Raw genomic sequence first — 24,500 nt, 5'->3', positions numbered from 1 at the left:
GCCTTTAATCTTAGCACTTGGGAGGCAGAATCTACAAAGCGAGTTCCAAGACTTATACAGAGAAACCCTGTCTCAGAAAGAGAAAAAGGGGAGAGAGGGAGGGGGAGAAAGAAAGGAGAGAGAGGAGAGGGGGGGGGAGGGAGGAGAAGGAGGAGGAGGAAGAGGAGGAGGAGGAGGAGGAGGAGGAGGAGGAGAGAAGAGGAGGGAAGGGGAGCGGGGAGGGGAGGAGAGGTTTTGTTTTGTCTCTCCTTCAGCGGTTTGATCCCCTGGCAGCTTTGTTTGGAACTCACTATGTAGTCCAGGCCGACCTGGAGCTCATGAAGACTGAGATTAAAGCTGAGATTATGCTATCACGCCGGCTCCCTTGCTTCTGAACAGTTACTTTTTCACTGCATTCACCGAACCCTGTTTCACCTAGGCAGATTGCTGGGGGACACCCGGAATGCTTGAGACGAACAAACGCACGCTGTGGAACTGCTCCCGTTCCCCTGGAAGTCACCCACAGCACAACATGGCACAAAGAGCTGACGATCCAAGCGAAAGCAGATGGAGCAAAGGCATCTCAGCCTCGGGCTAACTTCCTAGCCAGAGCAGCCGACACCCGCTGGGAGCCGAGCGGCTTCCACACGTCCCGGCGCGTTCGGGGGAGCCGGAAGCAGGCTGTGTGCCCAGCAGGGGAGGATTCGGGCTGACAGCCCCAGGGGATGGCTGTTTCCGCAGGCTGGACCGGGGCGAGGGCTAGCCAACCGCCGCCCTCTGCAGCCGCGCCCCCTCTCCGCTACTGTGCAGTTCAGCAGCTCCCGGACCGGAAGTCCCTCCACAGGAAGCAGAGGCAGCGACCGAGTCACGTGTCAACCAAAGATGGAGGCCGGGCGAGCCGAGTGAAGGTTGTGGTGAACAGCGGCGTGGGAGAACCTGGGCAAGCACCGCGGCTGGGAGGAGGGCATAAGGTGCCGTTCGTCCCGCCGAGTGGTGAGTAAACATGCCGGTGTCGGGAGATGTTCGGGATGGCAAGGACGGAGGGGGAGCTGTCTGCTGAGCCCCTCTTCACTTGCGGCCCTAGAGGGGAAGACCTTAATGGATGTATTGAGTTTAATCTCAGAATTAATGCCAATTTACAGTAGCCCAGGAAATGACAATCCTCCTGCCTCGGGTTCCCAAATGCTAGTAGTACAGGTGTCACTACAGGTGTCAGGCCTTTGCTTTTCATAACTGCCACCCGGAGTATTTTTTTAAGAGCTTAATCTGTACCCAAAAATTCATTGCCATTCTGACATTCGCCCTATCTGGTACAGAGGTAGCAAATTACTGGCATATGCGCCATGTTCAGTCTAAAGGTCTGTCATGTCTATGCTGTGCCTGGAGAGGCCAGTAGAGGGCATCAGATTGAGAGGACGGAGCAGAGGCCATAACAAGCTGCTTAGTCTTCTCTCAGAGATCAGGCCTCAATTTCAGTTTCCTGAGACTGGACAGTTTCTGAGGAAGAACCACAAAAGACAATTAACCACTGGTGCCCCTGACAACGAGACAAGGGAGATAGGATGTACCAAGCCTGTGCCACTGAGCCAACAACACCCCACCCCACCCCACCCCACCCCACCCCCAGCCCCGTCAATACGTGCTAGGCCAGCCAGCCTCTACAGCAGCTCAAAGACAAAGCCATGGTCCAGGCCTGCCCCAAAATGGAAAACTACCTTGACTAGCCTCTAGCCTTAGTCGATTAGAATGTGCTAATATGATTGCCACTTGCTTGAGCCAAGCGTGTCTGAAGTGACCTAACTGACTTAGGACCTCCCCTTGCTATGCTTAAAAGGAGCTCACACCTCTCTCTGTCAGGGTCTTTGTCATCTTGCCTTTGTATGGGATGGCAGGCCCAAGCATGCTGGAAGCTTTCTCTAGATAATCACTCTTGCTGTTTGCATATGCAGATGATGATCTTTTATGGTACTTCTCCAGGACCCTAAGATGATCACCCTGGGCCTGGAGTTGGGAGCTACTATATGGGTGCTGAAAACTGAACTTGGGCACTCTGGAAGAGCACCTGGTGCTCTTAACTCCAGCCATCTTTCTAGCCCCCGATTTTATTTTTAATCATGTGTATATGTGTGTCCAACTGTGGCCTGGTATACATACCTGCAATGCCCATGGAAGTGAGAAGAGGGTATCCATTTCCCTGGAACTAGATTTACAAGCAGTTGTGAGCAGACTTTCATGAGAGCTGGAGAGCCTGAGGACCCAGTTCTTGTCCTTTGCAATAGTGCCATTTCCAACGACTGAGCCATCTCTCTAACCCGGCACCAGATTGTTTTCACAAAGTGGTTACACTCACTTGAACTACAATTTCTACTTCCATCAACAGCATGTCCCAGCTTTCTGGAATGCTTTCAAGTGAAATTTTCTAATTTTAACTAACATGGATACCTAATGATATATCTATGTGATCTTAGTGTCCCCCTAATGGTTTAAGATTTTATCAGTTTACTGGTTGTTGGTGTTGTTTACTTTTCTCGTGATCTGAAGTTCTGTTGCATTTTCCCACACTTGTCTATTGAACACAAGTTCTTTGGGGTTTTTCCTGTGCATGTTTTCATGTAGCTCACGCTGGCCTCAAACTCCTATGTAGCCAAGGATAGCCCTGAGCTGATCCTCCTGGGTCTACCTACCCAAGTACTGCAACTACAGGCATGTTATCATGTCTAAATTAAACATTTTATAATTTTTGTTTCATGCCTGTTGTAAATTGCCTAGAAAATAAGGACTGTGAAATATCTATTTCTTAGAAACTCTTGTGCTGTTTTTCATGTTTTCTGTTGTGCCTTCTTGAGGGATGGGGATGTTTTGTTTGTATGCTATCCATACGTTGAATTTTCAGATTCTGAAATTAATCTACAGCTTTCAAAAGTATGCATCTCAGGAGACTTTTTCTAGATATATTTTTTAAATGAGATTTTTATGTTTTTTTTTTAGGTCCAAAATGGAAAATCGTACACAAAGTACTATCAAAGAAGATTCAATATTTGATATCATATCCAGAAAAATTAAACAACTTCCAGAACCAGAAAGGTAAGGTCCATGGTATTAAAATGTCTTTATCAGAAAGATTTATCAGATTATCCTAAATTTGTTGACTTACGTATAAATAACACAGGATACCAAAGGAAACTAAGCTCCGTTTTTGCTCTGATGAAAAAAACTGAAGCACAGAAACACCATTTTTGTGTATCACAATTCACTGTAGAAACTGAAACTAGAACACATCTTAGGAAGTATCTAATTGATGAACCCACTTTTCCATTCAATTTTTACAGTGATATAAAACTGCATGGACCCATTTACAAATAACAAGAACTTCAGTTGTCCTTTTTAATTTCTTATCTTCTCAGTTTATTTCTATATGCTTACCTTTAGTAAGAGTACCATGGAATAATATGTGGCTAGATGGAATGACAGAGAAATGGGTGTTTAAAGCTCTTTAAGATGAAAAAAGAGAATTTAAGCATGCTGCTATTAAAAAGGTAGTACAAGGCAACTACAGTGCACTTCTATACAATGTTCTTAGGCCTCCTTGTCCATCAGAAAATCTGAATGGGTTACATTCATGACATGCTAAGGCTGAGCTGTGTGTGTGTGTGTATGTGTGTGTGTGTGCGCGGCGCTGAGGTCAGAGAACAACTTTCAGCTGGTCTCCCTTTCCATGTGGACCCTAGGTATGGAACTTAGGTTGGTTGCCAGGCTTGGAGCAGGTACCTTTACCCACTGATTGATTTTGCCCAACCATGAGACCTCAAAAAGGAGCTAGTCTAGGAAGAACAGGAACAGTATCACAGAAGTGACAAAGCTACGAACTGTCACATTTGAGGAAACGTTAGTGAAACGTAAGTGAACCTAACAGTTTTAAGCAGGCAAAATTTGGTCCAACTATTTTTATTGTCTATACCAGCCAGTCTGGGTAATAGATTTAAAGTAGGCGAGAGGTACCAGTGAAAAGAACCAGCATAGTTAAGTTACTCTGGTGTGTACAGACAGCATAGTGGGAGCCGAGATGAAAAATGTAAAATGTCAGATTGCTGCATCTTCAGGTATAGAAACCACACCAATTCCGCTCTTTGCTGGCACTTACCGTCTTACAAGAGAGAACCTAACCTATACACTGAGTAGTTAAGAACTTGATAAATTTCACAACTGTGTGTCTCTTACCACTACCCCTACCCAGACACTCCTGTTTAGTTGTTTCCTGAGATAAACAACAGAAAACTTACACACAAGCAAAAGAAAGCCTGAAGGACTGATGTAAGGAACTGAGATGATGACAGGAACAAAGGAAGAAGCAGGCTACCAGTGGGCTCTTCACCAAGTTACAAAGAGCACTGGGAATTAAGCTGGTTTTACAAGGTTAGGATTTAGCTTGGAAACAATAAAAATGTTTAATTTTAAAACCAAAGCAAACTACAGTTTAGTTGGGAGACAATAAATTGTTCTTTTCAGGTTTTACTCCACTCTTCCTAAGCATTAGTTCCTATGGTTAAAGTAAGGATGGCTCCCATGTTATGACTTTTATATATTTGTATAAGTGCACAAGTTCCCAGTTTCTTTAACCCCTTCTCACATTGGGGCTGTAATTGTAGAATTTCCTGAACCATTTCTAGAGTTCTGAAAACCTTTTGATTCAGTCTCTTCCCATGGAGCCAGTTATGAGACTCTCCAAGGTATGCAGCTTTTCTTGTGCCTTTAACAACACATCACCTTTATATAACTAGTTCTCAGTGAATGACAGGCTTGGTGGATGCCAAGTGAGAGGTCAGGAAAGCATTGGCTTCCACAACATAGGACACTTCCACATGATGTCCTAGAGCAGCTTTTAAACTAAGCAAAAACCACAGAACCTAGTGGAGGTGCTTTTAGGGTTACTCTGGTGGGTTGAGAAATGAGAAACATGCAACAGTGAACCATATTGCAGATCACAACACAAGTGGTGAAAACCAGAATGAGTTGGAACTGAAAAGCTTATTCTATTTGTAGTATTCAGTGGTGGCTTTAGGTATTTCTCTCAAAATGAAACGTAGAACATATATTTTGGCTTAAAATGTATTTCTCTACTTATCTCAAATTACCAATTAAATGTTCATCAGTGAGTTATTATAAACTACCTAACATAATGTTCACTTGAATGTTAGTTACCCCAATTTCCTAATCTGGATATTAATATTTGAAGAAAGAGTAAAAGGAAATACATTAATTCCATACTACTGAAATAAAGTTGAATACCTATGTGTATAAACAAGTTGTTTATAGATACAATGGATATAAGTCAGTATAATAAATAGTACCTACCACCTTAGAATGTGTTGTACTTTTTAAGTATCATGGGAGCTCAGAAGAGCCAGGCATCTCCCTCTTCAGAGCTGTTCCCTGTTACATAATTCAGGGCAAGGTTCTTTATTAAAATCACAAAATGCATGTAGCCAGTAACACTGTATCCTTATGTTGTCCAAATTCAAAAGCCTTTTTGGAACAGAAATGTAGATATGAAGCTATAATTTAATTTTGGTTTTATGACCCTGTAAGGAGTAGATGTCTCATTCTTCCCAGGGTGCTAGTAAGTTCTGTAACATACCAGAATTGGAGAACTTAACCAAATTGTGGAAACAGGTTCTTTTTTTCCTCACCCTCAGGAATCTGCTTGAACATGGATCAGTATTTGTTGGACTTAATGCTGGTTTTGGTGGCCTAATAGCAAACAGTCTTTATCGGCGCATCTTGCACGTGACCCAAGCTCGACTAGTTTCTAGCTTACCAATGGCCATGATGCCATTTTTGACAGCAACCACGACTTATGGAGGTTTTGTAAGCCTACCTTTGAGTAGAGGTATGTTTTCCTTCATTATTTGCCTTAGTACTCACTATCTGCAGCTTCACCTAATACCAAAATGTTAATACCAAGTAGCTGTAGGCTACAATGCAGTACTTAGGGAAGACTGAATCTTGCTAGCCTGCTATGCAACAACTAATTCACACTAGGTCCGCCAACCAAGCACAGTGAGTACATATACAACAGTCCTATTTCCTGAGCTGAAGCAGCGTTCCTGTAGTGCAGCTGCCTTTGTGTCTTCTGTTCAGAAGTTCTTTCAAGGGAAAGTATGTTGTGGGGAACAATACTGTAATCTCTGGAAGTACTATGTGCATGTGTCGTGTTTAGAAAAAAAAAAAACCTTCCATGTATCCTATTTTGTGTATGTTCTAAATGAAAACAAAAATACCACCATAGGTTTGTCAAGGAGGACAATTTTATGTTTTATTTTCTGTTAAATACCAGTTCAGATTTCTAAGAATCCAGATCAAGTTAAGAATTATTTTCCTATTTAATCCCAGCACTAAGGAGGCAGAGCCAGGCGGATCTCTGTGAGTTCGAGGCCAGCCTGGGCTACCAAGTGAGTTCCAGGAAAGGCGCAAAGCTACACAAAGGAACCCTGTCTTGAAAAAACCAAAAAAAAAAAAAAAAAAAAGAATTATTTTCCTGTTTATTAGTTATTTCCCACCCAAGGCCTTAATACATGCTAAGCATGTACTCATGCCACTGAGCTATATTCCATCCTTTGAACATAACTTATAAAATCATTTTTACTGTGTCACTAAAAATAAAATGTGGACCCTCTGCTCTTTAAATCATGTTTGTTTAAATATCCTGACCATCACTTACACAATTTATTTCCTAGGTGATTTGAACTGTGAAGCTTGTGCCATGAGCCGGGGCGCACTAGTTAGTTTTGTTATGGGTGGCGTATACCCTATCCTTTTTGCTCTAGCTGTGAATGGGGGCCTTGCTGCCAGGTAGGACTGTTTTCTATTTTAAAAACCTTTACTTATATGACTACCTAAGGAACTCAGAACTTAAAGAGCAAATATATTCTCCTGTTAAGTCATTTAGACCAAAGGCAGTGTTTCCCTTCTCTGGAGTTTAACAATAGTTCTGTCATGCTGTGCATCTACAGTTCAGGCTACTAACCTTCATTGTGTATTGAATGCTTGCTACAAAACAAACCAGTTTGAGTACTGTAAGTCTAGCATTAACAGCTATATCATATAAAATATTCTTAAGAGTGTGCATGTGTCCTAAAGGAAAATGCTATTAACAAACTGCTACATGTAAGGCTTCCACACCAAAATCATCCCAGTTGTTCTCTGAACTCTTGTAGCAGTCTATTCTGTGTACCTCCAGAGGTGAACTAAAGAAGCACAAGAAATCAGTCATTTTTTAAGACTGAAGAGAAGGTATTCATGAAAATGTCTATGAAACCCATTGCTACCAACAGTGAATACATATGCCAATAAAAAAGGGAAACTGCCATTATTTCTAGATACTTTTAACTTAAGACTTGTGGGACTTACTTACATGTTTGATAATCAATATGCTTTCTTATAGGTTTAAATCAAGCTTTCTACCAAGTAAGGAAAACTTCTTCTATTACTGGATTACAGTTTCTAAGCCTGTCTGTAGAAAGATGGTATTTCCCATTTTACTTCAGAGTGTGTTTGCAGCATACCTTGCGTCGAGACAATACAAACTCCTCATAAAGGCCCTTCAGTCACCTGAACCTGAAACTTCACTGGTTTAAAGCAAATCAATAAAATAAAATAAAATGGTGAAAATAATCCGTGCCATGTCTCTTATATTAAAAATACTCATTTTTTTTAAAAGATACAACTCAAAAGCCTACAGAGCACCAAAAGTTGGAACCCCAATAAAAACTACATATGGGTCATAGTTTCAAGGCTGGGAATGTAAGAATGCTTATTTTAGCATGCAAGAGGACCTAGATGTAATCTCTAGCTCCAAAAAAAAAAAAAAAAATTTAAGAGAACATAAATTTTCTAACTTGCCTAATACTGTTTCTTAGCCATTGCCAGGACCAGTCCTTTACTTTAAGGCATTTAGCTTGGTCTATAGCACAAGAAGAAAATAACACACAGCAATTCCGAACAAAGTCCTCCCAAAGCCAAACAGAAAGGAGAACTATTTTTTCCGACTTAATATATAGCCTGTTACTTCTTTTTCACTATTCAGACTGTTTCCATGAGTGCCACACGTCTTCCTCACAAAGGACCAATCCCAGCCTATGTCCTTGGGAGCTGCAGGGTTAACCAAGTCACCTTGAGCTTCAACCTACTATGGGGCAGTTCTTTAGATTCTCAGGCTTGAGCGTCTTCTTCCCCCCATGTACGGGACTGAGCAAGTTAACCTCTAATTCAATGCCTGCCTGAGTAACCTTGCTTTCTGATGCAAGTTCATGGAGTCATTTCCTCAGATCATTTATGTTTCACAGTCTTCTTCCCCCCAAGTGATTCATAGCCTTCTTGTTTAAACTACCACTATTGCAGCATCCAGATGAACACTGTCCAAAATACCTGCACTGTTAATATTGGCCACTAGCTATACATAGCTTCTAAGAGCCTGAGCTGTGGATACATAGCCTGGGCAATGCACGAGACCAAATCTTGAAGCAGCCAGTCACACCACAGAAGAGTGTAACAATGTCTAAAACTATACTAAGTATGGTTTCATTCATAAGTACATCTTAACTATTCCTTCCGAATACTGTGACTTGTTGATTTAGAAAAGGCAGCTTTGCATGTGAAATAGACTTCTGTCTAAAGAAAAAATACCTAGGCATGCCTAGCAATTGGGAAGAAAAGGCAGGGCCATTGTCCCAAGTTTGATAATAGCTCTCTGTAGTGATTTCTAGTCCACTGCAACACCCTTGTCTCCAACAATGAAACAAGGCTGCTATTAAAATTTAAGTGAAATTTAGCAGTTCTTCGAATGTAAAGATGCATATAAAATGCACTCTCTACTCAATTTTTTTAAAAAAGTATAATTATGAGGGAAGGAAAAAGTTTCCAAGAGAAAGGAAAAAATGTTTACTGTATCTTCTCCTGAGTTAATTATGTGATTTCTTTTGCTTCCTTTCTAGAGTTCCCAAGTTTTAATATGCTTTACTTTTAGAACTACAATGAGAAAATAAATGTATTTTGTACACAATTGCCTATTTTACAAGGAATATTAGCAAAAGTAAAGGCTTTCTGATACAAAACTGTCCACCTAAATTCTCTTTCAATTCATAATTCAATTGATCAAAGTAAAAAAAATAATTTATTAAATATAATTAATTAGATTGCTTAGGTATATAGATGGTATAATCAACTTATGTAACTCAAAATCTAGTGATATAACCATGTTGTTTGATAAGTACAAACTGTTTACTATGCTTGAAATGGTCCTCAGACCTTACTCCTAACACTCTAGCTATAAATGTTTAACTGTTTCTATCACAAAATGATTCCTGAACTCTTCGCTCTGCTACATAGTCAAATACTCTTTTTAAACTAGTAGAAATGGGCAACTAATGCCTGGCGGTGGTGGTGCACGCCTTTAATCCCAGAACTCAGGAGGCAGAGCCAGGCGGATCTCCGTGAGTTCGAGACCAGCCTGGGCTACAGAGTGAGTTCCAAGAAAGGCACAAAGCTACACAGAGAAATTCTGTCTCAAAAAACCAAACCAAAACAAGAAATGGGCAACTAAGCAATAAATGCTTAGTCTACTGCTTCAAGTCTACAAAAAGTCTGTTCAGAAGGCAGGTACATAACATGAACTGTGAGTAACATGAAAACCTATGGAAACTTAAGCCTTCTGTAGCTCAGACCTAAGAGCAATGAATGCCTCAGTGAGGAAAATGGTTAAGATTTCAGTCCAGTTAAAGTAGACAAACCATTAAAAATGTTTAGGATTTTATAATCTACTCTGTCCAGGGACAAGGCTTTAAAGAATATTCATTGTACATAGCATATATATATGTGTGTACTTATGTGTTTGTATACATATATTATTAAAATCCAAACTCAGTTAAGAGCCAGAAGGGTCTAGGAATTAGACCTCCACAGGAAAATACACAATTTGGAAACTCCTTTGGGCTATAATAAAATTCAAATTCTTACACAACAGGATTATACAATGCTCCAAACATAATTTATGACTAGATCTATAAACTAGTTCTTAACATAAAATGTTTTCAGATAGTAAATTTAAATCAACAAAAATTATATAGACTAGTATATAAAAAAGGGTAACCGGTTAAATATTGAGCCCACACATAATAGTATTTAAACTGAAATATATGAAAAATTCTGTAGTGGCCATAATGGAAGGCCTTTTTAATTCCTAAGTAAATAAATAGATGGGAGTAGAGAACTGACCCAGGAACACAATAAAAATATAAAGGTGGGTCTTACAACTTAGAATCAACATACAAAGGGGGGGGGCATGAATATTACTTATTCCACTTTGAAGAATCATTTGTTTTAGTTTAAAAAAAAGTATATATATGGCCGGGCAGTAGTGGCATATGCCTTTAATCCTAGCACTCGGGAGACAAAGGCAGGCAGATGTATCTGTGAGTTTGAGACCAGCCTGGTCTACAGAGCACGTTCCAGGACAGACTCCAAAGCTATATAGAGAAACAATTGTCTCGAAAAACCACCCCCCCCCAAAAAAAGGACTGCATCTATAAGCACTTATCTCTACCTTCAAAATACCTCAACCAGATAACTGTGTATTATTAATATATACATTATTAGCGAATTATCCACACTGCATCTTGATACCAAAGTATCAGTACCTAAACCTGATCCTGACTGTGGATCAGCTGTACTACAGGAGCATCACCTACTTTAAATATAAGCCTGTGGGAATTCTCTTCACTCTTTGGCTTTATGAACACTGAACACATAGGTGAATACAAGAAAGAGAGCAGACTTGAATGAATCTTGAGTATCAGACAGTTACAGTGTAATAACACTACTTCCTATCAACTCCCTCTTCTAACTGCGTTATTACCCAAGTGAGCCAAAAAATAAAATGACTTAGTCTAGAGCAGATGAAAAATGTATTAGTATAATCCAACAATAATGAAAAAAATGACTGGGTTCTGAGTGGTTTTTTTTTTACTTGTAATATGATATAAGCCATTATCATCCAAACTATGAAGGTCCTTACAGAACACTCAGAAATGTTAACAGAACAGTAGAAACTGTATCATTCATCAGAAACCTCAACACATTCAAACAGGATCAAGTACTCAGAATGTCCAAAATGCCAAACCTGGGATTGCACACAAACTCATGTAACCCTAAATTGCAATACCACCCACATATTATCATAATCACTTTTTAAATATTGTTACACAATCAATGCATCTATTTAAAAACACTACTCTTTAAGTTGAGGACTTTATTCTACTCAGCAAGGTGTCTGTCTTCCAAAGCAGTTCTTTACATTCCAGAAATACAAACTCATGATAAGTTCTGTGATCACTGCTAACCTACTTATGTCACGGCTAGCCCACTAAATCTAAGCCCACAGAATGTGTTCTTGATTGTGTAAAAATCTAATGTTTCTTAAAAAAACACTGTAATTCTCTTCTCCAATGGTTACAATTTTTTATAATATGCAATAAATTTAGTGTTACTGCCATGAAAGAAAAAAAAAGGTGTAATTTTGTTCCAAAATTAACTTAGTCTCATGGATTTCTATTAAGTCTTTCAAGCATTCCAGAGAATCTTTTCATATCTCCATATCTGGAAAGTGTAATCAGTATAGAAGTAATTTGGGAACTTGGAAATGGCATTCATGTTTTGCAGCAGATGCCAAATTTTTGACCGACATGGCTCCCACAATTACTGTTACCATCAGTCCAGTCAGTTAACAGGTTGTAGGAAAAGATTCGTTTTTGCAGATACTGCTAAGCTGTTTAAAGAGAAGAGAAAGAGATTAATTTAGCGAGTATAAAATGCACAAATATTTAAAATACTTTGTTGGATATATCAGAGGTGTGACATTTTTAACAAACGTACTTTTTAGTTAAGCCTGGTTAAAAAAAAGGATAAAACTTAAGTCACTAGTATAGAAATACTATGCCAATATGTGTTAGGTAGTTAATTAATGGATGAATATTGACTACCATAGGAAGACAGGTATTAAAAAGCTTTATCTTTAGGTTTTCTATCACTTTTACCAAAGGTACAAATCAGGAATAAAACCTGATAGTTCCCTAAATACTAAATTGTTCTCAACCATCACATTAAATACATCCAAACCTGAAAATTTCAATATATTTTATATTCCAGAATTCTCTACCAAAATACTATTTATAACAATTTCTAAAAATAGTAAGACAACAGTTTTATATTAATCATAACTTTTTTAATTAACAAGTAGTGAACAGGACACTTTAAGATACTGTTTACTACACACTGAGATAAACAACTGTGGTCAATTGAGAAACCCAAACATTTACAGTAAAATGTGCTTACACATAAATATGATAAAATTTATTTAAAGCCCCTGATAGGTCCTAAATACATGCAGTTATCATGTAAAAACAAGACCATGAGTTGATTCAAAAAAAAAAAAAGGAAAAAAAATGACCAAAATCACTGTCACCAAAACTAGAAAAGAAACAATGAAATGGAAATAGGAAAGACAGTTAATAAAACATACAGAACCTAACAAAGCAGCTTTAAAATTAGGCCATTCTAATCTTGCCATTGTCAAGACTTCTCTAAATTCTCTAAGCTGCCATTTATAAAATGACATTCTAAAAGTCTGTACTTGGAATTTCAAAACATCCCAATTCAGAAACTGACTCTCCCCAAGCCCACATCTCAAATGCAGGAAGAGCAGACGTTAAGAAAATATTCCACGGAAATGTGTAATTTTTAGGAAAACAAACTAACTGCTTCCAGAACCTTTTGATTAAGCTCACAGTCTGTATTAACAACAATCATTTTTCCTATTTGTATCCACTACTTTCCAATGTCATGTTAAAGATGAAGAAATTCTTTGAGCCCATAACTGAAAGATCAACAAACCTGATTTTATTATGACACCATATTTTTGTCATCGGTACTGCACAAAATTATATACAAAGAAATATATACAAAAATGTTCAAGTATTAAATTTCAATTCAAGGCTTCTGTTTCAAAAGCTACATTTAACATATTTCAGAAAGAGCACAAATTAGTCATTTCAAATAATTTTCCAACTACTTTTGGTTTATATATATTATATATATAATTCAGTAGGCACTAAAATCCATGCAGCTGCATTGTGGGGGCTTGTTCCTGCCCTTGAAGAAGCAGGTCCATCACTCCAAGTTGTGAGAGTTTGGCTACTACCCATTCATGCTCAAGTGCAGTGGATAACTTTACAAAATGTAATATACTGAAAACCAGAGACTAATTTAGGTCTCAAATCATATTATCTAGCAACAAAACAATTACAGTTAGTTGTGCAAGAACAAGATTCCATTTCCATAACCAAATAACAAAATAAAACATCTTACGTTTAAGATAACTTACATCTTTGGACTGCTGGAAAATACTTAATTATGAACATTTTAAAAATAAAAGACAGCAGAAGCCCTGATATTACCTCTTTTTCCTTATTTCTTATACTACCTTTTAAAATAAAGCAGGAAATGTGGCCAGCAGCTGGTCCCGTCTCTTCTGCCCCAACAGCTGTATCCACTTTAGCACAAAGAAAAACAAGGATGCTAAATACGTATATCCTTTATCAAACAGTGATGTTTCACAAAGAATTTAATGTCTCTTGCACTTCAGGACATCGGAACACAGATTTAGACAAGTGGACAATAAACAGTATTTCAAGGAAAGAACATTTTCCATCTTTGGAAAAACAGTATCAATCATATCATTAAGTGGCCAGAACGATTTAAATTTAAAAGGTCAAAATATGGAAAACAAGATTCTTTGTGAAGCCTCACTTTACATGTTTTCATTCACATTTCACAACCTTCAGTATCTAATCATACACAAATTTAGCCTAAATTTTAATACAACAAAAATAAATGCTTTCAACAATTTCTTCAAACTCAGTGATAGGTAATTACTGTGCTGGTCCTCAAAGAAAACATTTCATTACCCCCTAATTCAGACACAGAAATCTGATGGGTATGTTAATTTCCAACTTCTCAAGTGATGAAATACTAGAATCTTATATAGACTGTATTGCTGTATTTTCTACTGAAAACTAGAAGGCATTCTTGAGTATTTTAAGAGATTTGTCATCTCCAGAAAAATACCACATTTGTGCATGCCTCAAATACTTATTGTCAACCTCTGAAAAGTTGCTCTACAATTGGAATTCCAATTTGCACCTTGTACAACTCGGAACTTCCATTCAACTTCACCTGTTTCACTGTCTCCAAACTGTATCTCTATTAGCAGGTTTCAGTGTACAGTTGGAACCGATGTCATCCAAGGCCATGTCCACACTGGGGACAGAAGAGCTAGGTACACGCAACTCTGAACAAGGGGACACATTTAACAGCTATTTCAACCAGAAGTCACTTTAAGTACATTACTGACCAGCACAAGTCTGTTTCCAGGGTGGACAGGGCCCAAATTAAGATCCCCCTCCCACCTTTCCAAAAAGAAAAAGAAAAAGAAAAACAAACAAAAATATAACACGCACACACACAAATTGAGATGTTGCCCATTAAAGTAGGCTAAACAGCAGAGCATGAGCGTTACGGGAAGAGATGGATCCTTACCAGGTTGTGAGGCGGGAACCACTGCTCTGTAACCCCTACAACGGAGCCTGGCAGGAAGGAAATCACCTAAAAAAGAAACTGTCAGAGAGATTTAATAGTCACAGGTTATCATTAGGAGTTGGTTACAGTGTCACATTCATGCTTTTAGCTAAACACTTAAAAGATTTAATATTACTTTTTTTTTTCCGCCTCTGAAATGTGTCCGGTGAAGATGTCCCACTAAGGTGTTTTACATGGTGTAAGGGAGTAGAAAGGGGTAAACGCGGATAAAGAGCAGATTACTTGACCCTACATTTTAAGAGAAGACGACGCCTTCCGAGCGCACGCCGAGCAGAACTCCACCGACACCTTATCCTTGTCCACATGGAGACACACTCCTCCCGCCGCGTCGTCCTCTTCCAGCGGCTCCGGCGGCTGCTTCCCCACCGGCAGGGCGTAGTCATGGTCACCGGCGGGCGAGTCTCTGAAGAGCGAGGTGGTCAGCCGCAGTCCCACGCCGCTCAGCCGGCTCAGCAGGCGAGCCAGTCCGGTCTCGTTGGCCAGGACGGCCCGTAGGTAGCGACTCTCCTCCTGCAGTGCTTGCACGCGTTTGCCCAGCTCCCGATTCTCGGCCCGCAGCTCCTGGTTCTCGGCGGCCAGTCCCCGGACTCGACTCTCCAGCCCCATCACGTACTCCTTCTTCTTGAGCCGATTAAGACGGGCAGCGGCCGCCGCCGCCTTCCGGGGACTCTTGGTCGCCGCTTGGTTGTTGTCGTTGGTGCCACCGCCTCCTCCCGGGGCCTTTCTCCGCCTCTTTTCCCCGCTGCCGCGGTCGCCGCCGCTGCTGCAGCCTCCGATGCCGTTCAGCAGCCTCTGCAGCAAGTCAGAGAAGCGCTGCATCTCGGCAGCCGCGGTCTCGTCGTCGTCGTCCCCCCTCAACAGGCCGCCGCTCTCCGAGCCTCCGCCGGACGAGGACAGGGGCCCAGGCGAGCTGAGCCCGGGCTCCAGGTGCCAGTCCGGCTGCCGAGGGTCCAGCAGATCGGCCAGTTCCAGCCCCGACAGAAAGTCCATGTCCTCCGGCTCGTCTTTGGGGACCATGGCGATCGCGTCCTCCTCTTCCTCCTCCATCTTCGCGGGCGAGGGCGGCGCGGGCGCGCGCACGGCCACGCTGCCGCGGCTCCCCCTCCGGGCCTCCGGCTCGCCCCCGTCGCCGCGCCGCGGCTCGCGGTCAGGCGATCCCGACCCCGACGTCTCCGCCCCCGCGGCCGCCGCGGTCGGCTCCCCCGGCGGGGCGCGCGGGGCGGGCGGCTCCCGGCTGTCGCGGGGGCTGGGCAAGTCGCGGCCCGAGGCTGCCAGCAGCTTGGTCAGGCTGTGCCTCATGGAGCCGGGCGGCGGGCCCGGGTAGGCCGCAGGCCCTCAGACCCCCGGGCCCCCGCGCGCACAGCCACGGCGCTGAACGGGTGAACCGCACGCACCGGGAAGGTCGGAGTGGCCTCCCGCGGCCGCCCAGCCCCCCGCACGAGGCGGGGGGGAGGCCGTGGAAGCGAGAGGCGGCGAGACCCGCGAGGACCCGGCCGCGCCACCCGGACAGAGGCCCGGCCGGAAGTTACTCGCTCTCCCTACCCCGCCCACCGCGGCGCGCTCCTCCAGCCAGGGTATCGCGAGACTCCGGTGCTTTCAAGGGGCAGTAACTCTAGCTTGGCGGTGATGTCATAGTAACAGCGGCAAAAACAATGAAACCTCGTTTACACTCCTAATTCATCAATACTACCCAGTACCAAACTCGACAATCCAATACTTGACCTCTGCACATGTTTGACGTACCTATGTATGTAAACTATTTGTGAATAGTTTGTTTTTGCTGTTTCTCCCTAAATTGCAAGCAAAACAACACATAAGGAAATAGCCACCGTGAAAACAAAAGACTAGCCTAACTAATCTAAATAGTGTTACCAACCTCAGAGTAACTTACCTACTAATGTTACCTAACTCTGGGCGGCATTCAGAAGTTCTTAGTCTCAGATGATCTTTCATACTATTATCACTGCTATTACTACTACTATTATTATCATCATCATCATCATTGTTTTTTGCAACGTGATCACTTCCAGCATTAGCTGGTTTGCTGGGATTAGTTGGCTTGTTTGTTTACTGGTCTGTTTTTGTTTTGTTTTGTTTTTGCCATTTGTTTTGTGCTTGTATTTTATTTTTGTTTTCTTCATTTGTCAAGCCATAACAATTTCTTTTGCTTTTTAAAATATTGGCTCTTTGAAAAGACCGAGTCAGCTGTCTTGAAGAAAACACATTCTGGATCTGTGGTTCTGGGTTGTTTATGCTATTTCTCTAGTTGCATAAGGTATTTAAGATTTGAAGCGTTTACAAATGCTCTACAATATATTGAAACACCACACCATAGCTCATGTTTTCCAAAGAAAGGCCAATGAAGTACAGCTGAATTAGAGAGAGAAGGAGGTTAGTTGCTGAATAGGTCTGCATGGAATCATACACACTTATTTTAATTAAGCTCAGAGAGAGAGGGGGGCAGAACTAAAAGCAGAAAAAACTCAAACTTAGCAGGCAGCGACAGGTCAAATGTTATTAGAAGGAACACACACACACACACACACACACACACACACACACACACACGGGGATTGAGGGTGGTAAGTGTTCTTGGTGGCCTAGGATCTGCCCCCCACTCCTTCCATTTCAGTTTGATCAACTTATGGAAAGAAAGGAGCTAACAGGCCCATAGCTTCAGGTAAACATGTTCCAGACCAGCTTTGACCACACTGGAAGGCGTGGAGTGGGAACTGCTGGCCTAAGAAAAAGCATGCCTGCCAGGCCTTTGTCACAGGTAAAAGTGGTGAGGAAGAAGCCCGAAGTTGGCAATCTTTATTATTATGTGTCCTTCCTTTTCCTGTCTGTCCACCCATCAGTTGGTTCTACCTCCTGGTTCTTTGAAACTCACTCCACTTGTTCACATGTAATGTACTGTCAAGGCAAAATACCTGCCACTCAAAGGGAGGAAAAGATGGTTTATTCTTGTGGTGAATAGACTTTGGCTCAGGAACATGCCATTCAGGATGCCCCGAATGACGTATTTGGAATGGAATATGGAAATAGTTTCATGAAGCTCTTATAAAAGCTACAGAAGAACAGAAAGCCATAAAGCAAGGCATTTTTCAAATACACTGGTGGAAACACCAGATAGGCAGATTACAGCGAAGCGAGGAAATCTGTTACATTCTCAGATATGTTTGATTAAAAATTCCTAGCTTTGGGGTGAGTAGGAGCTAGTGGTCTGTTAATACTTTCCAAACACTTTTACATGATAGTTAAAGGGATACAAGGTCAGACATAGAGGCAGACAGTGAATGTTAAAACAAGTCAACATAGCCCAAGACAGTTTCACTCTGTATCTGCAACATCCCAATTCTGGACAATCACATTGTAACCAACCTTTCAACCATGTGGAATCTTTAATGTAGAGATGTGGTTTTTTTGGTTTCTTTTTTTTTTTCTGGGAAATTCAGTTCACAGTATACATGGTGAAAGTAGAACAAATCCACCATTGCCAGGTAAAAATACTTGTAAACTTCCTTCATCTCCAAACTTAACTTACAGACCAATAGAGGACCTCAAGTATGTGCTGAGAAAAAAAGATGAGATAAATAGCAATGAAGGACTGCTTTGAATCTGACCTTAAAAAGACAGAGGAAGTCTCCTGCCTTGCAAACTTTACAAGTAAAGGGACTCTAATTCCACCTAGCTCAGATATGAGCAGTCTTGGAAGTCTGAAGCAGAACACTGAAGAGGAGCCATTTTCATTGAAGAAGGCACCGGGATCGGCACCAAGACCAGCTCAGGCCTTTTGTATCATTTTTTTCCTCTTTGCTTAGATGTTATCTTTCCAAGTAAGTTCCTAGGAGACGCAGAACTGTAGGATCAAGAGAGGAAACGAAGTGATTCCCTCTGTTAGAAAGATGCTACATCAAAGATCCCTTCAGCATCAAGGAAGAGACCCTGTCAGACTATTCTGCCTTCTCAGCCTTGTCTCTATCAGATCCTAGGAAGGTATCTTCCTAGCACGTGGGGACACAAAACAATGTTTGGCTTTCAAATGCCCAAAATGTGATGCTTCACCAAAAAGGAGCAACTGTGAATGGAAATCCCCCAAAGGCTACATCTGTGTTACAGATTGTGAGATGGAGTGACAAGAACAGCGTGGAGAGTCAGGATACTCCAGTGTCAATGACAAAGTCGTTCAGCTGTCTTTGGTCCCTTTCATAGCAGTTTACCACCATACCTAACATCATTCTCACTATCAGATAAAACTTTTGTAGTATTTCACCAACTCAAAAGCTAAGAATGTCATCAGATGGTATCTGAAGCCTGTAGGAGGGACCTGCCCACCTGATGTCCCCATCAATGCATTTGGTAAATGCACTGATTTGTTCAATGACTATAAAAGTCTGCGTAACCTCTCATGGTGGAACATGTCATTTGGGGCAACCTGAATCCATGTAGCTGGGCAATAGTCACTCATATTTGGCTCAGAATAAACTCTTATATTCTTTTTAGTGCAAAAATAAAAGTAAATAGAGATGAATTTTTTACAACTTTTCTATTCAGGTAAAAAGAAAATTCTATGGAATATATGGTGTGTGTGTGTGTGTGTGTGTGTGTGTGTGTGTGTGTGTGTCCCCTCAACAATGGCTACTTTAATATGGCAGTTTCTTGTTGTGGGATAATCTTTTTGTACACTGTGAAGATGTGTCTGTTATACCTCATCTACCTAAGGCACCTTCAGGTCGGTTAAATAAAGAGTTGAACAGCCAGTAGCTAGGCAGAAGAGGATAGGCAGGACTTCCAAGGAGAGAGAGGAACTGGGAGGAAGAACCTGAAAGGCAGGTGTTCACCAGCCAGACACAGAGGAAGTGGAAGTGGGATGTACTATACTGAGGAGAACTAATGAGCCATGTGGCAGATCATAAATTAATATAAATGGGTTAATTTAAGTTTTAAGAGATAGTTGGGAACAAGCCTAAGCTAAGGCCAACCTTTCACACTTAATAAGAGCCTCCATGTCATCATTTGGGAGCTGGCGGTCCAAAGAAAGTCCAACTATAGTTTTATAGAGAGGTTCCTAAGAAAGCAAGAGACTAAGATATCAAACCTTCAGAAATGAGCCTAGGCAGCATAGGTTTCAACAAATGCTTGTTAGTGCATGAGTGAGGAAGAGCTACAATTTTGGCCAAAGGCAGAACACTGTAACCTGACTAAATGAAAATGATTTTGCAAGGGACAAAAACAAATATTACTCTGGTATCTTGCCAAGCAATTAAAAGATTATCACACCCTTTTAAACCTCCTCAGGAGAAGATCACACACAGATCACAGTGGTGTTCACTCTGGCTTGCCTTCAGGTGTCGTGGGACTGGAAATGCCATCCCCATTCAACTATATACTTTTATCTGACTCAAAACTCACCATCATGGATTGATTTATTATGTCTTTACTAAATTATGAAATTCTGGCTTACATGTACATGATTTAAATCTCTCTCTCTCTCTCTCTCTCTCTCTCTCTCTCTCTCTCTCTCGCTGTGTGTGTGTGTGTGTGAGTGTGTGAGTGTGTGTGATTTATTATTTATTTTACATACCAAGGAAACTTTTCCCACCCTCCTCTCCTCTGGTTCCCTCCCCTCTTTTCTACCCCCCTCCCCCACATCCACTCCTCAGAATGGGAAAAGCCTCCCATGGGAGTCAACAAAGCATAGCATTTCAAGTTTAGGCAAGACCAAGTTCCTCCCCTCTACATCAAGGCTGAGCAAGGTATCCCATCATAGGGAATAGGTTTCAAAAAGCCAGCTCATATGCCAGAGACAGATCTTGGTCCCACTGCCAGGGGCCCCACAAACAGACCAAGCTACACAACTGTCACCCACATGCAGAGGGTCTTGGTTGGTCCCATGCAGGCTCCCTAGTTGTCGGTCTAGAGTCCATGAGCTCCCAGGAGCTCAGGTCAGCTGTCTCTGTGGGTTTCCTCAACATGATTTTGATCCACCTTGTTTATTTAATCCCTCCTTCCTCTCTGCAGCTGGACTACAGAGCTCGGCCCAGTTCTTGGCTATGGATCTCTGCATCTGCTTCCATCAGTAACTGGATAAAGGATCTCTGATGACAATTAGGGTAGTCAACAATCTGATTACAGTAGAAGGCCAGTTCAGACACCCTCTCCACTATTGACTAGGAGTCTGAGCTGATGTCATCCTTGTGGATTCCTGGGAATATCCCTGGCACCAGGTTTCTCCCTAACCCCATAAGGCTCCCTCTATCAAGATATCTCTTTCATTGCTCTCCCTCTCCATCCCTCCCCTAACTAGACCATCCTGATCCCTGTAGGGAAAAGGGGCCAGCCAAAGAAATCCACCCTGGCCCTGAACCCAGAGCCAGTGAAAAAAACACACCCTAGATCTGAGACCTGACTCAGTGAAAGAAACACTTTGTCCCCCCTGAACCCAGAACCTAAGAAACATGCCCTGACTCTGAAACCAGTGCCAAAGAAACACACTTTGTCCCTAGAATCAGAGCCAGTGAAAGAAATATGCCCTGGCCTTAGAATTATAGCCAAAAAGCTGAAAAGGGCCTGTGGTAATATATTGTGTACCCCAATAAAGTTTGCCCAGGGATCAAAGGACAAAGCCTGCCACTATATTAAACATAGAGGTCAGGCAGTGGTAGCACACGCCTTTAATCCTAGCATTTGGGAGGCAGAGATCCATGTGGATCTCTGTGAGTTCCAGGCCAAACTGGGAACAGAGCCAGGCATGGTGGCACACACCTTAAACCCAGCACTAGGAAGGAAGGAAGATGGCAGGGCACAGAAAGGCATATAAGGCGTGAGTAAACAGGAACTCGCTGTCTTGAGGCTGAGGATTTCATAGAAGTAAGGAATGTGGCTGGCTTGTTCCGTTTCTCTGATCTTTCAGCTTTCACCCCAATACCTGGCTCCAGGTTTTTTTATTTTTTATTAATAAAGTATTTTAAGATTGGTGTTACAAGGGCCAGTAAAAGAAAATACAGTTTGGTGCTGCGACACGCATGTCTGGAGCACAAAATCTGGCAAGGGATGCCGAGGTTAAACAGCACTCTGGACACCCAGTCTCAGTTCATCAGGGAAGCAGCTCTCTTTATTCGTACCAACATGGGCTTATATACCCCTCCAACAGCAGGGGTCAAGGAACAGCTACTCTGTATCCAGAGGCAAGCCGACCTGCTTTCCAAACAGGAAAAACCACGGGGGAACTGATCCCCAGCACCCTCTGGAACCCAACTGCACATTTTCCACACAAACAACTTAACTGGGACAGGACAAAAAAGGGCATTTCAAATTAAGGTAGCAAACTTATTGCTGCCGACAGTTTGGCCCTAAAAACAGAGCCATCTCTGCCTCTGACCTGTGGTGATATTTTATTTGTGCTGAAATGTGATATTTTATTTGTATGTTAATAAATAAAGTTTACCTGGAGATCAGAGGTCACATAGCGAGCCATAAACAGAAGTCAGGCAGGGGTAGCACATGCTCTTAATCCGATCACATGGCAGGTAGAGTTTCTGTGGGGTCAAGGATACAGCCAAGGGTGGTGACACATGCCTTTAATCCTAGTACCAACCATAGAGACCTGGAAGTCTGTGTAGACAGGGAATGACAAGGAAGTGATGTGGCTGGGCTTAGAGCCAATGAGAAGGCAGAACAGGAAGGCAATAAAAGCACAGGTTAGACAGGAAGAAGGTCTCTCTCTCTCTGTCTGGGGAAGCTACAGTGTGGTGGTAAGCTCAGGCTAGTTGTGGCTATTCACTATTTCTCTGATCTCTTCAGCTATTACCTCTGTATTTGGCTCTGTGTTTCTTATTTAATAAGACTGTTTAGAAATTCGTCTACACTGACCAATGAAACCAACTAATCCCTGAGCAGGAAAACTAAACAATCCCTGAGCAGAAAATCTCCTCCCTGGAGAGACTCTGCACCTAAGAAGCCCTATATAAGTCCCTCTGCCTGCTCAGTTGTTGGCTGTTCTTTCCCACCCTGGCAAAGGTAGCCATTCTCCTGGACTCCTCCTTCCCAAATAAATCTTTCTCAAAAGAGTCTTGGGTGAATATCTTCATTCGCCAGTACAGAACAGAAGAACCATGCTGAGACGTCCCTTAGAGGACTGAGCAGAAAAACCTTGCTGAGACGTTCCCTTAGGGGACTGAGCAAAGTGGAACAGAATAAAGTAACAACTTTTCTCTGGAGCTGATGGAGATTGCTACATTCCTGCAGGGGTTTCCCCTTGAGCAGAGTGAAGCTGAAGAAGCAACATCTTGGGCAGGAGAGAAGAAGCAGAGCTCTGCGGGGAAGCCCCCTTAAGGGAGGACCAGAGCAAAGCTAAGCTGTAAAGGCTCCCTACAAGAGAGGAGCATTATTATATCCTGCAGGGAGACCATCTCCTACCACACCCCAGCTTCAGATATAGCCTGACTTCCCAAACAGTCAGGATACCTTTCCCTCCAAAGCTGTAACATTCACTCGTGTTCCCCTCCTCCTTCCCCACCTCCTCTCCTCTACCTCCTCCCTCTCCCCACCTGTTTACCCAGATCTCATCTATTTCCCCTTCCCCTTGCATGCATCCCTCTTAGTGTCTTCCTTGTTACCTAGTTTCTTTAGGACTGTGAATTGTAACCAGGTTATCCTTTGTTTTACATTTACTATCCACTTATGAGTACATACTGTGTTTGTCTTTCTGGGCCTGGGTTACCTCACTCAGGATGTTTTTTTTTTTTCTAGTTCCATTCATTTGTCTGCAAATTTCATGATGTCATAGTTTTTTAGTGCTGAGTAGTACTCCATTGTGTAAATGTACCATATTTTCTTTATCCATTCTTCAGTTGAGCGGCATCTAGGTAGTTTCCAGCTTCTGGCTATTATGAATAATGCTGGGATGAACATAGTTGAGCAAGTGTCCTTGTGGTATGATTGAGCATCCTTTGGGTATATGCCCAAGAGTGGTATCACTGGGTCTTGAGGTAAACTGATTCCCAATTTTCTGAGAAACCACCATACTAATTTCCAAACTGGCTCCACAAGTTTGCACTGCCACTAGCAGTGGAGGAGTGTTTCCCTTTACTCCACATCCTCTCCAACATAAGCTGTCATCAGTGTTTTTGATCTTAGCCATTCTGACAGGTGTAAGATGGTATCTCAGTGCCATCTTTATTTACATTTCCCTGATGACTAAGGGTGTTGAGCAATTCCTTAATGTCTTTTGGCCATTTGAGCTTCTTCTCTTGAGAGTTCTCTGTTTAGCTCTGTAGCCCATTTTTAAACTGGATTATTTGGTATTTTGATGTCTAGTTTCTTGAGTTCTTTATATATTTTGGAGATCAGCCCTCTGTCAGATGTGTGGCTAGTGAAGATCTTTTCCCATTCTTTAGGCTGTCGTTTTTGTCTTATTGACCATGTTCACTGCCTTACAGAACCTGTTCAGTTTCATGAGGTTTAATTTATTAATTGTCCATCTCAGTGTCTGTGCTACTGGTGTTATATTTAGGAAGTTGTCTCCAGTGCCAATGCATTCAAGACTACTTCCCACTTTCTCTTCTATCAGGTTTAGAGTAACTGGATTTATGTTGAGGTCTTTGAACCGTTTGGACTTGAGTTTTCTATTTGCAGCCTTCTACATGTTGACATCCAGTTATGCCAGCACTATTTGTTGAAGATGCTTTCTTTTTTTCATTGTACAATTTTGACTTGTCAAAAATCAAGTATTCATAGGTGTATGGATTTATTAACAGGGTCTTTGATTCAATTCAATTGATCCATGTATCTGTTTTTATGCCAATACCAAGTTG

At 41.9% G+C, this 24,500-nt stretch overlaps 2 protein-coding genes and 1 long non-coding RNA gene across 5 annotated transcripts; 2 read left to right on the top strand and 1 right to left on the bottom strand.

Annotated features, from left to right (window-relative positions):
- Window positions 1–819: 819 nt before the first annotated feature.
- Tmem126a (transmembrane protein 126A) lies at window positions 820–7,650 on the top strand. The gene is made up of 5 exons (XM_006991138.4): window positions 820–972; window positions 2,968–3,063; window positions 5,673–5,866; window positions 6,714–6,828; window positions 7,421–7,650. Exons 2-5 carry the CDS (start codon window positions 2,975–2,977, stop codon window positions 7,611–7,613), a joined length of 591 nt encoding a protein of 196 aa, XP_006991200.1. The 5' UTR covers window positions 820–972; window positions 2,968–2,974; the 3' UTR covers window positions 7,614–7,650.
- A 3,616-nt stretch (window positions 7,651–11,266) lies between these two features.
- On the bottom strand, window positions 11,267–16,127 carry Crebzf (CREB/ATF bZIP transcription factor). Of its 3 annotated transcripts, XR_013043121.1 has the most exons (4): window positions 14,918–16,127; window positions 14,626–14,703; window positions 13,511–13,579; window positions 11,267–11,797 (listed from the first exon to the last, which is right to left on the bottom strand). XR_013043121.1 is itself a non-coding variant. In XM_076547132.1 (1 exon), the coding sequence occupies exon 1, from the start codon at window positions 15,982–15,984 to the stop codon at window positions 14,914–14,916; it is 1,071 nt and encodes a 356-aa protein (XP_076403247.1). In that variant the 5' UTR covers window positions 15,985–16,127; the 3' UTR covers window positions 14,702–14,913. The 3 variants fall into 3 exon arrangements, 1 of the variants encoding a protein (XP_076403247.1); XR_013043120.1 differs by having other exon boundaries at window positions 11,267–13,579; XM_076547132.1 differs by lacking the exons at window positions 11,267–11,797; window positions 13,511–13,579 and having other exon boundaries at window positions 14,702–16,127.
- Window positions 16,128–16,316: 189 nt separating this feature from the next.
- LOC121830211 (uncharacterized) lies at window positions 16,317–18,754 on the top strand. Its single transcript, XR_006073257.2, has 3 exons — window positions 16,317–16,432; window positions 17,318–17,461; window positions 18,232–18,754. It is a non-coding gene; the product is annotated as an uncharacterized LOC121830211 (long non-coding RNA).
- Window positions 18,755–24,500: the final 5,746 nt, after the last annotated feature.

The sequence above is a fragment of the Peromyscus maniculatus genome, chromosome 1 (assembly GCF_049852395.1).
Source record: "Peromyscus maniculatus bairdii isolate BWxNUB_F1_BW_parent chromosome 1, HU_Pman_BW_mat_3.1, whole genome shotgun sequence".
In the NCBI taxonomy this organism is placed as follows: Eukaryota; Metazoa; Chordata; class Mammalia; order Rodentia; family Cricetidae; genus Peromyscus; species Peromyscus maniculatus.
This window is presented reverse-complemented; position numbering and strand designations above follow the sequence as displayed.